The 16,309-nt window shown below is 47.1% G+C and overlaps 1 protein-coding gene across 1 annotated transcript; it reads right to left on the reverse strand.

The window, feature by feature from the left end:
- Positions 1 to 4,474: 4,474 nt before the first annotated feature.
- On the reverse strand, positions 4,475 to 15,225 carry LOC109285146 (kyphoscoliosis peptidase). Its single transcript, XM_019495618.2, has 2 exons — positions 15,045 to 15,225; positions 4,475 to 7,172 (listed from the first exon to the last, which is right to left on the reverse strand). Exon 2 carries the CDS (start codon positions 7,075 to 7,077, stop codon positions 5,878 to 5,880), a length of 1,200 nt encoding a protein of 399 aa, XP_019351163.2. The 5' UTR covers positions 7,078 to 7,172; positions 15,045 to 15,225; the 3' UTR covers positions 4,475 to 5,877.
- Positions 15,226 to 16,309: the final 1,084 nt, after the last annotated feature.

Below are 16,309 nucleotides of genomic sequence, written 5' to 3' on the forward strand. Positions count from 1 at the left end.
GGGACCATGCCTGAGAGGGGAGCCAGCTACAAGGAGCTCGGCAGCCCAAATGAAGGTGGTGGGATCAAAGGAGGGTCCTGCCAGGAGGATTCTGGAGCCTAGTGGGGGGCTGGTGTGACTGATAACATCTGGATGCCATCTGCGAGGTTTGGGCCGCAGTGTAGGGGCGGTATGGAGCCGCAGATGCCCCCCCTAATATCAGGGTGCAAAGAAAAATGGGCAGCCTCCCGCATTATTTAACAACTCATTAATTTTCCAACAAGGTGCGGCAGGAGAGACAGGCAGGTGGCATACCCAGAGGCAGGTGAGAGGCCAGCGACGGCTAGCCTGAGTGAAACCCACTTCACCACATGGATGTTTCTAAATAATGGATGCCTTTAACTTCCTCAGACATGTAGGCCACGAGGAAGAAAAATGGTCTTGAGCTTAGGTACTGAGTTGGGACTCGGGAGATTGAAGACATGTTCTTTGTGTGACATGGGGAAAACTAGATAATCTGTCCCTGGATGTGGACACGTGCTTGTCTTCATTATGGCCAAAGAGAAAATGGGTCTGGCCAATAATGTATACAAGGGCTCATTTCCTAGAACAGAGGAGAATGACGAGCTGATTGGAAGGAGACATTTAGATAGGAAACAAATATACACAAGACAATGGAAAGTTTTTAAATAAGAGTTTTTTACAGGGCCAAAAAGCCAGGCTGCCCCAATCAAAAAAGAACACAACTGGTTCAGTAGGGAAGTGAAGGCAGCAACTGAAATAAAAAGAAACATGTAACAAATACATGGAAACCGGTTGGAATAGATAGGAAGTAATGATGAGGGAAGCTAAAGAAATCAAGGGACAACCCAACGCTGGCCTGACAAAGGGCAGTAAGAAGTATTCTTGTATTAGAAATCCTAGCAATGACTTTACCTGATGGACACGATAAAATATATCCAGGGAGTTATAGTAGAGCAGCTCCTGATCCACCTAAACTATAATTCTTTAAAAACCAACTGCCTGGGAGAGGCAGCAGCATGTCTATTCAAGCAATGCTGGGAGAGTCAGTTGACTTCTTGACTCATTATCATCTCCCTAATTCCTGCTAATCTTTTTCCACTCCACAGGTGTTAATGACTCCTCTCCTTTTTGTTGATCCTGCTGTTGCACAATTCAAACTATCCTTTCTTCTGCAAGTTTGCTGTCTATTAAACATCCCTATAATGCCTTCTATTCCACAGCCCTGCAGATTGTTTGTAGCTCTAGCTAAAAACATTAACACAAATGTAGGCATATTAACTCAGGGTATGGAAGATTCTCAGAAACAGGCGTAGAAATGTGAAGGTGTAGAAATGACTGATACTGGAATATTGGAGGCACTGTCAAGATACTCAATAAGGCTACATTTTGTTTTATAAATTTGAATAAGAGATGTACATTTAACTACAGAGACTACAGGACAAATGACATCTTTTGACCAGGCAAAAAATAGTAAAAATAACTTCTTGTGATCTTTTTTCCCCTAAAACTTCATATATTATCTAGCACATTCGTGCACATTCCAGATGTTATATTTGTTTTTGCTTTGATCTTAAACTGAATAATATAGCACTAGGCCCCTAGGATATTTTTAATGCTTCTAGTTTCTCTTTAACTGGGAAAAAAAGGGTTGTGTTGCATGTGATGATGTGTCACATCATCTGCGCTCCCCTTTTCAAAACTCTAGATCTTCCCAAAACTATATCATTAATGATGTAGATAGGGCATAAGTATTCAATAAATATTTATCAGACGTTTGGGGAAAAAATCAGGATGTTGTGATTATATCAGGGTTTTTTAACTCACGTCGCACTTTATAGTTTTTTCTTGTTTTTAAGGGGCGGGGGAGGGGGAGGAGGAAATCAAGGCTTCCACGGTGAGGCAGAGAGTGAGGCTGGGGCTGGGGTGGGCACTGCACAACCAGGGTGAAGTGTGGGACGGAGCCACGGGCAGCTCATCCAGCAGGTGCGAGGAGGGCTGGGGTGGCTTCTGCTGCGGCACGCACCCCAGGAAGGCATGTGCCCCTAGATCTACATGCAGGGCGAGGTGGGGTGGCCTGCCATGTGGGCTGGGGCGGGGGTAGTGCCCAGCTCTTCTTGGCTGGTGCTGGGCCAGGCTGTGCTTGGGTGGGCAGCAGCAGTGCTGGGAGCGGGGGCTACAATAGAGGCTGCAGCCACTCCAGACTTCACCATAGCCCCCCCCAACCTCCTCCTAGTGCTGCCACTGCCCTCCCTAAGCACAGCCTGGCCCAACACCCCCACCAGGAATAACCCAGAGCTGCCCTGGTTCTAGCCTGCAGCGGCAGCCTGTCCTCACCATGCATGCAGATCCAGGGGTACATGCACCCCATGCCCTCCCGGGGGTGTGTGTAGTGGTGGGAGCCACCCCCGCTCCATGCACAGCTCATTCCTGCACCCCGCTCTGGCTGGGCAGCCCCTGCCCTTACCTCTGCCCCGGCCTCACTCCTTCCCCCACCTCTGGGGCCTCGATCTTCCTCTTCCCCCATATCCCTTCCCTCACAACAGACTTACCAGCTGGACCTGGCTACTCTCCACGCTGCTGGACCATGCTCCTGGCCACCTGCCTGCTGCAATGTGGCTGTGCACGCACACACAGCATTTACCAGCCATATTATCATCAGCCCCATCAGTTCTGCATACCCCCTATGACCTTTTTAAGTACCTACGGGCACGTGTACAACCCACTGACAACCACTGGATTATATCATATGAAGATGATGAGCTACTTTACTGTGCTGGAAGGAATTGATAAACCTCATCTAATAGAGATCAATGTTCTCTAATCAGTCTCTTGGCAAAGGAGATCACTCACCTGCTGATATAAATAAAGACCAGAAGACCAGAAGAGTGCTAATGCTGGGCAAATATTTCAAAAGAGCATGTGCAATATCCCAGGTAACAATTGGCTAGTTAGTCAGATCCCAGTCCTGGGCAAAATAATGGATAAAGCTGATTGCAATACAATTGGTGAAGTATGAAACGACAGAGATATAATTATTTCCACTCGACATGGTTTTATGGAAAAATAGACCACGTCAAACAGACCTGATTTCATTCCTTGATGAGATTATCATTTTGGTAGAAAAGCATAATTGTGTGGGTGTAAGACTCCAGAGAGGCATTTGATGTAGTGCCGCACAGCATGAAGAGATTACCACCATGCAATATTAATAAAGCACACAATTAGGACTTGGTGAAATGACAGATATCAAATGCCCAACCTCAGCGTGGGCGAGTGTCTTGAACGGTTCTGTCAGAATTGGTACTAGACCTGACGTGGTTCAGTATTTTTATCAATGGTCTGGAAGTGAATATTATTATTAATATTATTTAGATTTATACCTGCCCTAGGCAGAAAGGCTTCAGAGAGGCTTAGAATAAGTGGTGGACAGGCCACCCGGAAGAAACAACAAGTGGGATCCCCGAATAACCCTTCAAAACTGGGAAACATGACATCACAGGTGATGCCCGCAGGCTGGCAGAGCAAAAAACAACGCTGTGCACAGGGCAGTGGTGTGGAGCAGTGTGGGAAAGCCAGGCCCATTCGCATACAATGGGGTTTTAATAGTGCTTCCTACCGTGCTGTGCCCATAGGGACCAGGAATGAAGATGGCCGGGGTTAGGGGAGGTTGCTTTTGCTTGTCAGCCTCATTTAAGGTTTTGACATGTTTTTCTTCATGCAGTAGCTGACTCGAGAGTGCAGTGACCCAGGGCTTGTCCATGCCGGGTGCTTCTACACATGCAATTAATTCAAGGCAATCAACCCCGGTGCAGTTTGCACACCCAGAAGCTCGCTGGTGTTTCTTTGTGCCCGCTCTTAGGCACCTGGTCCTCATCCTGCTTGAGCATGACGACCGGACTGGACTTGTTGCTGACTTTGGAGCCTGCTGGTGGGGGCGGGTGGGGGCAAACCAGGTGCTGGGACTTATTACTGCTGTGATGTAGACAAGCTCATAGTGGACAGGACCTTCTTTGCCTTGTGTGACTGAAAACAGATCAGTCAGAGTCGGGAGCCCTGCAGTGCCCTAACCATGCAGCTATAGCATCCGAGAGTCTCTCTCTCTTTCTCTCTTTCATTTGTTGGCAGTCATCAGTTCTGGGGCCCCTAAAAAACCCCCCATTTTGAGTACATCTTCATTGACCCTGCTCTCCAGGGAGTCTCCTGGTTGCAGTGGAGCAGGCCATGTATCTCGGGGCAGGTACATCATCAGTTGGTGTGAGCACAGACGTGCCTCTTTTTCCTAGGGTTGCAACATGGTGGCAATGCATGCATTTTACAAGTAGGATGCATCTTGGTGCAGAACTATCCAGCAGTATAATGTGTGGCAGGCGAGCAGGGCACCAGCTCTGCAAGCTCACGGAGGGGGGAGCATGAAGAGCGGCTGCCACTGCAGCTGCTATAAGCCACCCACCCACCCTCTGCCACCCAAGGCTCAGCCCCTGGAACGGTCCACGTCTCCTCGTCCTTAGTGACATTTCCTCCCAGTCATTCCAGTATGCCGGGGCTTTTCCACTGAGTGCCTTGCTTTACCTCAAATGCCCTTGCTTTCCGTGCCCAGCAAGAGCCATTTTTATCTGAGTGTCTTCAGCACGTCACGCTGGAAAGGCTGTGGCTGAAAAGCAGTGGAGGGTATCCCCCGGTCTGCTGCTTGTAAAGCATCCCAAAATAACCCTGGATCTCATTCAGAGAGCTGCGCAGTCACGATGGAAGATGAAACCAGCCGTGCAGCGTGGGCTTAGGGGTGCACAAATATTCACTGCCTAATCTTCTCCCTTCTCCCCGTACGAAGACAGGGCTAAGCGAGGGTCAGTCTCTGTTCAGCGCAAGGTGAAGGCCCTGCTCCAAATCAGTTCAACCATTCCAGGCGCGGTTCACGGTGTCATCTTCACTTCCTGTCCTAAACGGTCATGTGATATCGTTGTGCTTAAACGACATGCTGCAACGACAGTGCCCAGCTCCCCTTCGTAGGCAACCGCATTTCAGTGCCTGGTGATGGAGTTGCTCTTGGTGCCCATGCATGCGTTTGGTAAGGATGCATTGCCAACCTACACGCAAGTTGCCCGGGCAGGAGTCCTATCTCTGTTACGACACTGCCTTTTAGCTTGTGCCAGATCATAACTACACTTGTGACTATGCTTTTGGTTATTGTACTGCGGCGTCTTGGCCAAAGAACCGCTTTCCTGAGTGTTCCCATCTCCAATTTGAATCCCTCAATGCCCATAGGTAGCATGCAATGCAGTTACATGTCAGCCTCGCTAATGAAGACCTGGTTGAATGTCCCAGGAGAAATTTTAAAGCAGCAGTTAAAAATAAAATACAACCTCTGCCCCTCCTCTGCCCCAAAGCACAAATTCCTCTGGAAACCATTAACTTCCTTCCTGCATATTTACATTGGTAAAATATTGCTACCACCTGATGCTTTTTGTTTTTGGCTCCAGGTCCTATTTTTCCCCCCGCTCTCAGGAGGAAGAAACCACATGCATTTCCAAGATCTGGAAGAGATGTCAAATAAAACAAGCTGCAGTTAGTCGCACGGGTAAAAAGTGGTAAAATAACCGTCCTCTAGAGGAACCGGATAACAGATTCCTCTTATATTAATAAACTCTTATATGCATACGCTATTAAGAGACCTCGGTGTGCTGGTTCTGATCAGCTTGACACACCATCTCCAAGTGAGAGGAGTGCTGTAATATCCTGCAAGACGGAGGCTGCACCCTGTATAATTTTGAGAGTCCACCTGACACGGTATTTGGGGTTGTCCTTTTTTCTTCCAGTCTGATAGGGCTTCTTTCCTTCCTGGGCTCTTGGGATCTTTCCTCGTCTCCCCTGGATCATTTACCCTGCAGACCCCACATCAAACGAGAGGACGACCTCCATGCTGGTGGATTGCTGGCTGAATTTAGCCACCAGTTTGAGCAGAGTCCCAGCTGGCCCTGTATGCACTTCCCCCTCCCAGATCTTGCTCTGAGTTGGCTTCAGCTCAGTCTTGGCATGCCCAATGACGAGAGCTTTGTGGGCTTTGGGCATCTTGACCCTAAATGTGACCCAGCTTTGTTCCTGGAGCACGCCAGTTCTGGGCTGTAGCAGTATGCACCCTCTCCTCCACAGGCTGTACACCCTGGGGAAAGGGGGCCACCGGGGGTTGGAGAAACAGCGGATGATGTAGTCGCAGACATGGGCGAAGTCCTTATGGTCCTTGTTCTTGCCAAAGAGCCCCACTTTGTAGATGCCTGGCTCAGGAAGCAGGATGCACACGCTGACCTTGTTTCTCAGGTGAGTGAGGAGGACGTATCTCTCCATGGGGTACTTGGTGTTGGTGACGTTGTCCTTGCTCAGGACGGCTGCCACTTCGACGTCGGGCCGCGCGTGGAAGGTGATGTTACACTTGCCCTGCATGGTAGTGATGATGGGGGCGGGGTGGCTGGGGTTGGAAAGGCCCCTTCCACGGGTGTAAGTCCCGCTCCCACAGTGCATGCTGAGGCCGGATGGGAAGAGCTCGTTCCGATTGACGGGGCCGGAGCAACGGATGAGGAAGTTGGCTGCATTTTTGAACGCGGTGTCTCCTAGCTCTTTCACAAACACCGAGAGCCGGTAGTAGCCCCGAAAAGGGCACAGCACGTGGCAACTCAGCTTGTCTTCCTCTGCTTGAGATGCCAGGCACTTCTTGCTCAGAGAAGCGTCTAACTCTTGATGAACCAGCTCGTATGTGGCCAGCAAGGGCCGCGTTGTCTGTAGAGTCAAGAGCAAAGCTCCCCTTGCAGCGACCACCAGGTCCCCTCTCCAGCTGCAGTCCTCGATACCAAAGTCCTTCACCTTTTGGTGAAGGCCCCAAAAATGAAAGGGATTTTCAGGCAGGTTTTCTCTACTGATGGGCTCCAGGCACTGGATCTGATAGGAGCACACCCAGTGATAGGGGCCTGGAGAGTCTGATGGCCGCGCGAAGACCATCAAGTCAAACAAGCCCTCTGTTGGGGGGGTCACTTTGAGAGTCATGCTCTGCTTGGACACGGTCATCATCCCATGAGTCGTGCCCATGTCATCTTTGCTAACTTCACCAGAGAGCTTGGAGAGGTGGTAGCTAAACTCTGTTGGATGTGCACTCTTCAGGGCCACCGTGGCTTCCCCATGAGCTGTAGGAAAAGGGTTGGAAATACCTTTTAAGTGCATGGCTCGGCATAAGCATCATGGCTTATTAATTTTGTCTGTTTTTGTTAGCAACTGTGATACATGCGGTGGAAAACTTTGCATATGCAGCATGGGACTGGGAGCCTCCAAGGGTTTGAGTTGATAGAAACTAAGGGCTGGAAGGGACCTCGAAAGATCGAGTCCTGCCCCTGTGCCTGGCTCTTCTAAGTTGGACCCTGAGCTATCCCCTCCTTCCCCGTGTGCTTCAGTTTCCTTATCTATAGAACAGGACAGATGGTATTTGGGCTCCTGGGGCAAGCACTTGGGGTAGGACTGCCAGTCACAATGCAGAGATCCCCTGAGATATTCTCCTGTTCATGTCATGAACTCTATAGAGCTCAAGGCAGCGCCGCACAGAGGTATTGCAAACCAAATAGCTGTGTTAGCATGGTGCTGTCCCTAGGCAAATTAGCTCTCCTGAGGATGCCACATGCTCTATAGACCTCAGAGACCTCCAGATAAAGGCTGTCGTCAAGCAAAAGATGGTGGCAGTTAGGTCAATCTCATGAGTCCTCAATATTAAGTTATTCCACCAGTCATTTCCACTTACGTGACAAACCCGGTGTCCCATCCTGAGCTAATTTTACAGTAGCTCTCCCACTCGAGGCAGACATCAGAGGTGCAGGTCTGATGTGCTGTCGTCATAGCAGAAACACAGCTGGGAGGATCAGAAGACTCCAGCCCAGCTGGTAGGAAATCCCACTGCTCTCCGCCAGGCTGTACGAACAAGTTCAGTTTTTCCAAGTTTTTTTTTCTTTCTTTCTGGCTCCCCTACCGCTGAGAACATCCATGTGCTGTTGTCTGGGAGCCAAATCTAACCCAGCAGGAGGGAAATACAGGAGTTGCACTGAGGGCTGTATTCTTGCCTGCACCTGACGCTACTCAGAGCTCAGCTATACAGCTCAGATAGCGGTGCTGCAAATCTTTGAGTTTGCCAGAAGAAATGTGCATCTCCGAGTCGCTTTTTTTTCTTGTCTTGATTCTTTTTAACGTCAATAAAATATAGCACGTACATGGCCTATATGATGCATCCATACATGGGTTATATGCAGGGATGGTGCCATACATATGTATATATTTTGATTGAATTTACCAACATATGTGCACTCACATAGACATGCCTACATATGTGCACGCATGCAAAATGCACAACATCCTTTAAAAATAAAGGTGATTAGATGGGGGTATAATTATATCTGCAGAGACGTGGATAATGTCCATGTCTCTAGATCAGGTAGCACAATGGGTCTGTGGGATCGGGGCACTGGCCTCAAACGAATATAGTAATGATGGTAAGAGATGTTATGGAGGCTGCTGGGATAGCGGCGTCGGTTCTGAAATATTTCTGTTACTTGACCTTCATGCTCCTGTTCAGGAAAGCAGCGGGGTGGATCTTCCATTATCCATTGGGTTGCTGGGGAGGTTATAAAATGATTGCTAGCCAGTATTTTAACCTGTGCATGGACCCAGATAAGCTCCAGTTTTATGCTTTTTGCAGACACCAGGTTTGCTTAGCATATTTTGGATATCAAGTGTCTCCACAGCGGCAAACCCTCCATGAAGAGGCCATGGGCCTTGCGTGCTGAGCCTTGCATGGTTCCAATGAATGAGACCTCACTAGAGGTTTCCAGAGAAGAAAATACCTCCCTCCGTCTTCCACAACCAGGCTGCTTTGCTGTTTGTGAACCCTTCCTTTTTCAGGCATTGAAAGCTTCTCATTCTAGTAGCTACCTTTTAGGGATCTCCTTCTGCTTTTAGAAAGATGTGGTTGATACATCCTTGGCTTTGCGGCAGCACAAGCAAAAGCCTCTTAAACTCTTCATCTTCTCCAGCCTCTGCAGAGGAAGAAAGCTTTCCCCCGTGGTTTAGAGAGCATGAGAAAATGGGGCCTGGATGTCTCTGATGCCTAGAGAGAGATGTTCAAGAGGCTTCATCAGGGCTCATTAATAGTTCTGCATCTCTGCTTTGGTCCTCGGTACATTTTTCAGGCATAACGCCTCCGAGTGCTTCCACCAAGTCACAAGCATGCTTACTTATCTGCATTTGTGCAACTGAATTGCAAACTCTGACGCTCTGGCTCAAAGGCATTTTGCATCTACTCTATCCATGTAGAAAAAGAGAAACACAAGAGGCCACAGAGAATCAGGCCCACAATCCCCTTTTCTTCTAAGGGACACCAAAGCACTCGACAGACTATGACATCAATTACATAAGGTACTTATATGTGCTTTAGTCCCACTGACTTCAAAAGTCCCCAAAGTGAAGTGTATGTTGAAGTGCTTTGCTGAATGGGGTTCCAGGAGTACAGGGTTCAATCAACCCCCATTGGAAATACAGCTGACTTGGAGCAGTAGAGAGGACACCGTAACAGAGAGGGAAATTTAACAATGATATTGTTGGGGCTCCGGGCATGGTCACAATACAAATGTAGTGTGCTAGGGTAGGGTTGTTGGTGGTAGCCGTGTTGGTCTAAGGGCGTAGGCAGACAAGGTTCTTTGGGTCGATGGGATATCTTTTATTAGACCAACTAAGTAGTTGGAAAACAAGTTCTTTGCAAGCTTTCAGGCACAAACATCCATCAAAGACAAAAATATCCAATTACCTGTGGATGCCCACTTCTGCCAAGACCATCACTCCCTCTGACCTCCCAGTTCTAATCCTCAAAGGGAACTTACAAAACACCTTTCGTAGACAAGCCTACGAACTTCACTCCATCAGTCCACTGGATACAAAAAATCATGGACTCAATATAGACATTGGATTTATGACACATTACAACCTGCCTGACATCTGATTCCCCAGGTACCTACCTGAAGCTTACCCTTTGCATTCCTTCACACATTTCTCCCCCTCCACCACCACACACTCCCCTCCTATCTCTACCCAGTATCTTCCAAACTTCCACCTGCTGACATTTTCACAGACTTCTTGTCACACTTTTAGCTCTTGGAAAACTCAGAACAACAGCAGAGTTTCCCACTGCCTGAAGAAGGGTGTTTGTGCCTGAAAGCTTGCAAAGAACTTTTTTCCAGCTACGTAGTTGGTCTCATAAAAGATATCACATCTACCCAAAGAACCTTCCCTGCCTGTGTGCTAGAGCAGTTAAGTCTTGCACACTGACACAAAAGGAAGCTTTTAATTACTAAGAGGAAATTTTCCGTATGGATCCTGATTTTCATTATTTGTCACCATGTCTGCGGTAGGCTGAGAAGAACATTTGCAAAGAATGGAGTGGTAGGGTTTTATTATTGCCTTGACTGCCCAAGTTGTGACTTGGCTCATGTAGTAAGTGCAAACAATAGTCTCCTGGCAGCTCTTCAGTAGAGACATCACTGATGACAGAATTTATTAACTGCAGGTTTGCTCGCTATTAAATTCAGCCAAAGTTCGTTTCCGAAGCTGCTGCCCTGTTTGGCTGCATCATATGAGGATCTTTGGAAAGAAAGAAAAGAAAAGAACATTGTACCCAACCTAGCCAAAGATGGTGAGATATGGAACATAGTAACGAGCTCAGCTTTGGGAAGAAAGCCCTCAAAGATAATTAGCGGATATGTTTCAAACAAACATTTGTGGGGCGTTGAATTTATTCCACCAGTGAGCTAAAGATTCCTTTCTTTAGAAGAAATTAGGTGAAACCCGTGGATGTGTTCCAATGCAGTTTCCACATCAAGGCATTTAATAGTTTCCTACAGATGGTTGATGTGCGTTGGGCTAATTGCTTAGCAAAACACTGCAGTAACATGTAGACACATTTTTACTTTTCCAAAATATTTTAAAAAGCTTCCTTCCCCTTCTGCTATTGTATCTAAGGCATATGCCACTGATGACTGGTTTACTGGAGACGATGATGGAAAAGGTTCTGGTAAACCAATTGGATGAAATTTTGCTGTTTTCTTTCTGCTGTAGTCCTCATTGACCCAGATGTGATAAGCAATTAAAAAGGCTTGATTTTTTTTTTTTTCCTTTTTTTTCCCCAAGGATGACGCTCGATATTATCTGAAAATCAGGTTCCTTTGAGAAATCTCAGTTGAGTGCCAGAAATGGAAGCAATCAAGAAAGCGTTGTATGTGGAAATCTTATCCATGGGCTTTTAAGCTAATGGGAGTTGCACAAATTTAAATCCGAACAATATTAGGGAAAAATAGGCAGATCTTGTAATACAGACCTCACGCATATAATTTGCACTAAAGTTATACTAGATTGTGAGCACTTTTTCCAGATATTAAGCTCCATTGTTGTAGGTGTACGTTCACACCCAGACTCTTCATACACACAAACAGAGATCTTTATAAGGGCTGAGAGGGTTCACAATTTAGCTTTTTAAGCAGACTCATGAGATTGGGCTGGCTTTTGAGAATAATTTTTGTGGTCAAATCAATAGCATTGGTCAAAAGAAAGAAAGGGAAAAAAAATGGATTCTTCTAGGGGAAAAAAAATGTTGACTTCTCTTCCAAGGAAAAACTTTGCAAACAAAAATCAAAATGAAAATATCAATTGAAATCACAATTTCCATTTCAAATTGGACAGTCCAGTATTTGAAAGCTGAAAAAGACCGACATGTGAAAGGTAGATATCCCTCCCTGTCTTCCCATATGCTTCCCAGGGGAGCCGATAGCTCATACGGCACATAGGGTCCACTCGCAGTTCTCTTCTACTGGGGGACAGGAAATGTCTGGGGGCCACCTGATAGAAATACCACACCTGAAAGGCTTGTGGAGCTGTGTAACATGTCCAGACAGTCATGCTTTCATGATCATTTATCAAAAACTTGCAAAAGTACTCAAAGTGCTAGGCTTTAACAAACCTGTGACGAATTGAAGCAGCTGAAAAAGCAAAATAGTCAATGAAAAGGGCATGTATCAGGGCCTTCATGTCCTGGCTGGTGAGAAATGCAATCAATGAGCAATGTGGAGAAAGAAAAGGAGAGTGGCCCAGCCTCAAGCCAGAGGGACTATCAAAAAAAAAAAAATGGAAGTGATACTTTTAGATCTTATACTCCACTAAAGATGAGTAGGGAGAAAATCAAAGACTCGAAGAAATGAAGGGCTGGAAGGGACCTCGAAAGATCATCGAGTCCAACCCTCCTGCTCTGGGCTTGAGAAGGTTTCTCTACACGAACCCTCTTCCTATGATCACAGTCCACTTGGTGTCGATGAACTCCCACCAGTGCCTAGACAGCTGAAAAAGTGGAAAGGCGTCTGCCGGTACTGGAAGTATTGAAGCGTGGTGCTTCGAAACGAATACAGCTCTTGTTAGCAGTAGTTGCATGCTATGAAACCAGACCTCATGGAGCAGTTCGCAAAGAGTGTCCCAAGGGTGCTGGTCCCTAAGAAAGGATAACACTAAAATGAACAATTATAGTGGTCTCTCTCCCTCCTATCACTGCCATAGAGGATCTATAGCAGGATGCTGCTGAACGGGATTGAACCCTTCGGTGCCCTTGTGCTAAGTGGGTTTTTAAAGCACAAGATCAATAAGGAACACGTCCGCTGAGTGAAGCCACTCCTCAGGAGGCCTTAGGACAAAATGCTGCCTTGAGTTGTGATATTTTTTTGTTGGTTTTTCAGAAGCGTTGATCTCTGCTGTCTGCTGCTGGCTTTTGGTAATCCTCTGGTACTCTGCGATTCCAAAACTCGTAGCCAAGGCAACCGGAAAGTCCCAGGAGAATTGCAGCTGTGCTGTTGGATTGGTGACTCAAGCACTAATTAGTTCCCGGTGACCCTGGATGCACAGCAGAGCGATGTCCTGGCTCCCTGTCTGTTTGCTCTCGTTGCGGATTATGTATTCAGTCGAACGGATCATTCATTTGGTTTCCCGGCAGACGCCTTTCCCACGTCTTACCAAATCACTGTCCTTTTGTTCATCCGTGATGCAGTTCTCTTGGACGCTGATCTCGACTCAGGCAGAGCCACCTCGATGATCGGAGGCAAGCAGCATGCCGCACGGGCCTGGAAGTGGATACGGCCAAAATAAAAATTCACTGCACTTGGAGAATCCAAAGCAGTCTGGGGCGAAAAAAGGCGAATCTGATGCTTTTCAAATATCCTGAAATAGCCACCACTGAAAGCAACATTCAGTGTCAAAAAAATCCTTACTTTAGCTGCATTGCAAAAAAAAAAAGGGCCAAGCAGAAGAGTATTGTATTCATCCGTATGAAGGCTGCCCAACGCTGCCAGATGCTATTGCACGTGGATCCCAAACTTGGTTTGTGTCAGTGAAGATGTTGGCTGCTCTCGGTGCTGTTGGATGTGAGTTTGTGCATGTGTGTGCTCATCACACTCGAGTGCAAATGAAATGAACTCCTGCAGGAGACCACAGCACAGCCTCCGGTGCCTTCACCGAGCAATGCAAAGAGGAGAGGTGGGTGGGCACCACCTCCAGCCACCAGCCAGGCTCTACTTTTCCCTGCTTTGCTCTGGATGTTGCAGTGGCCAGGCAGCAGCAAAGACAGCCCTGTGAAGGGCAGTTCTGGGTGATGGTCTGTAAGGTCCCTTCTGGCCCCTTCTGGCCCCTACCAGCTATGAAACTATTCCCACCAGGGCTGTGGTCTTGCTGTGTGACCTTGGTCACACCACTCGGGGAGGTAGTAACCTGTACCTCCCTCAGAAGATGCTACAAGTCAGTGTAATCATAGAAAATGAGGGTTGAAGGGAGCTCAGGAGGTCACATCTAGTCCAACCCCCTGCTCCAAGCAGGACCAGCCCCAGCTACATCGTCCCAGCCAAGGCTTTGTCTACCCGGGCCTTAAAAACCTCCAAGGATGGAGATTGCACCACTTCTCTAGAAAACCCTTTTCAGTGCTTCACCACCCTCCTAGTGAGAGAGTTTTTTCCTAATATCCAAGCTAAACTTCCCTTGCCGCAACTTATAATCCTTGACTGAAAGGAGGTATTGATCAACAAGCCATTATACCTCAGTTGAGTGCATATCCTTTGTTTTCAAGGCACATGGCCATCAATATCAGGAAAGCCCAGATCTGCTGAAATATGGTGTGCCTTTGATTTTTGGGTAAGTAATTCTGCTCATTCCAAAGCTTCATGCTGTGCTTTGTTTGCGGTCTATTAATTCTTCATAGCAAGCATGTCAAGCCCCCTTGCTCCAAGCTTGCTTTTTTTCTACAAGATGAAATAAATGGCAAGAAAAAAGAATAAAAACCTCTATGTTGGGACATTTGGTAGCAAAGGAACACAAAAGATTCAAGAAAGATTCTCAGATGGGAAAAGGTCATGCTGTATTTGACCCAAAAAGCCCACATCAAACGCCGCTGAGACAAAATCTCCCTCTTTCTCAAGAAAGGACAGGGATTTTTTCAGATCATGCTTTGTATTCTCGTCTCACTGTATAAACAGTGTGAGAAGAAAGAGAAGTCACGTCCCGCCATCTCATGAGGCTGCTGACCAGAGCCAAGCGCTTTGGGAACGCTGCAAGGAGGAGTTTCGGGGGTCTTAGAGCTGTTGACAAACATTAATGAATGAAAACACGTTTTCCCCTGCAAGGTAGAGACATCTTGTTCCTGTTCTACAGACAGGGCAACTTTGGCACAGGAGGCTTTCAGTGACTTATCTGAATTTACTGTGATTCACGAATTGTGACTCCCGGTTCTCCTATTCTACCGTGCAATGGCCGTGATTCAGGGGAATACGTGCATCGTTACGTCCTATTGACTTCCATTGGATCTAAACATGCACTTGAATGGGAATGCCAGATAACGCCGTACTTTTGAACAAGGAGGCTCTCGGGAATTGGGACCCATTAGGTACAAAAAGATGTCGCCTTACCATGAGGACGGAGGAGCTGGGCCCTTGCTTTGTGTTTACCTGTTTTGAGAAGGGAGACGTCTGGAGAGAGAAGGGAGAGCTGAAGCTTGAAAAACTGGGATGTTTTAAAGACTCTCTGTTCAAAGTCTTCCAGCGAGACGTGTTGTTCAACCAGCTGCCATGCTGGGTCTTCGGGCCAATGGGTTTCAATGAAGTATTTCGGGTCAGTGAGAAAGAAGAAGTCGTCGTGTCTGCCAGAGTGGGAAAAGGATACCAAAAGTGAGGTTGCTACACAGATTGCCAATTGCTTAACTCATGAGCGAGACCTTATGAGGGGGATAAGGCAAAGTGCCGCGTTTATTGATTAAGCACTTACTACACACACACACCACATTCATACCCCGATTTCTGTTCTGCGCTGATATACGTTACCAGTCTTATTGGTGCTTGGATCAACTTAGTGGATCAGCCAAATTGATCATGAGTAGGAGCCGGGCTCCTGCCAGTCCATCTTATCAGATGAACCAATGCTCGAGGATGACATGCAGAACGAGACCCAAAATTGATACATCTTGCCCCATCTGTTATAGCCTTGCCACTTCCCCCAGTCCCCTGGGCTTTTGCTGGGTTATCACTGTGTTCTTCCTTGAAGGTCGATTGCCGTTGTTCTCTCGCTGTTCTGGGGCAGATTCTTCTTGTTTTGGTCTTTCATCCGTCTGCATTCTTCAGCCAGTCGCCAGCTGATGTTTTCCTTTTCCACAAACACACTCTCACCCATATAGCATGCAAAAGAGTAAAAGGTCGAGCACTAATGTCAAGCTACAGAACAATACAAAATGGAGTTTCTTAAGGCAATGCAAAACTCAAGAAAACACATAAAATTAAAAGCAATAAGCAAAAAGTCTATTTGTATAACAAAGTCACCACGCAATAGGAGAGCCTGAAGCCCTAATTCAGCACTGATGGGAAAGGGAGCTTCTCCGTGGCATAAATGAACGGCCTCAGAGGTAGCACAGTGATGTCTATTATCATTTGACTTGTGTGCACAATCAGGCCAAACCTATTTTTTCTCTCCAGACCCGCTAGACCCACAACTTCATGGACATGTTGATAGGGTAACAAATTTGTAACATTTCAGTCAAATCTCTCTCTTAGGCACGTCAGCTAATCATAATCCCACAGAATCATACAGGGTGGAGTTACCAAAGACTCAACCAGCCATCACTGAAGTTGGCTCAGCCCCTTGGTGTAGATCAAGAGGGGCAGCAGGGCAATTGTATTGCTAATGGAGACTGCTATTTCCCCTTCCTAGCCTGCTTTGAGCT

This window comes from Alligator mississippiensis, chromosome 2 (genome assembly GCF_030867095.1).
Source record: "Alligator mississippiensis isolate rAllMis1 chromosome 2, rAllMis1, whole genome shotgun sequence".
In the NCBI taxonomy this organism is placed as follows: domain Eukaryota; kingdom Metazoa; phylum Chordata; order Crocodylia; family Alligatoridae; genus Alligator; species Alligator mississippiensis.

Bases quoted from the DNA above. Each gene is read 5' to 3' on its own strand.
- LOC109285146 (XM_019495618.2), bottom strand. From the start codon at position 7,077: ATGGGCACGACTCATGGGATGATGACCGTGTCCAAGCAGAGCATGACT.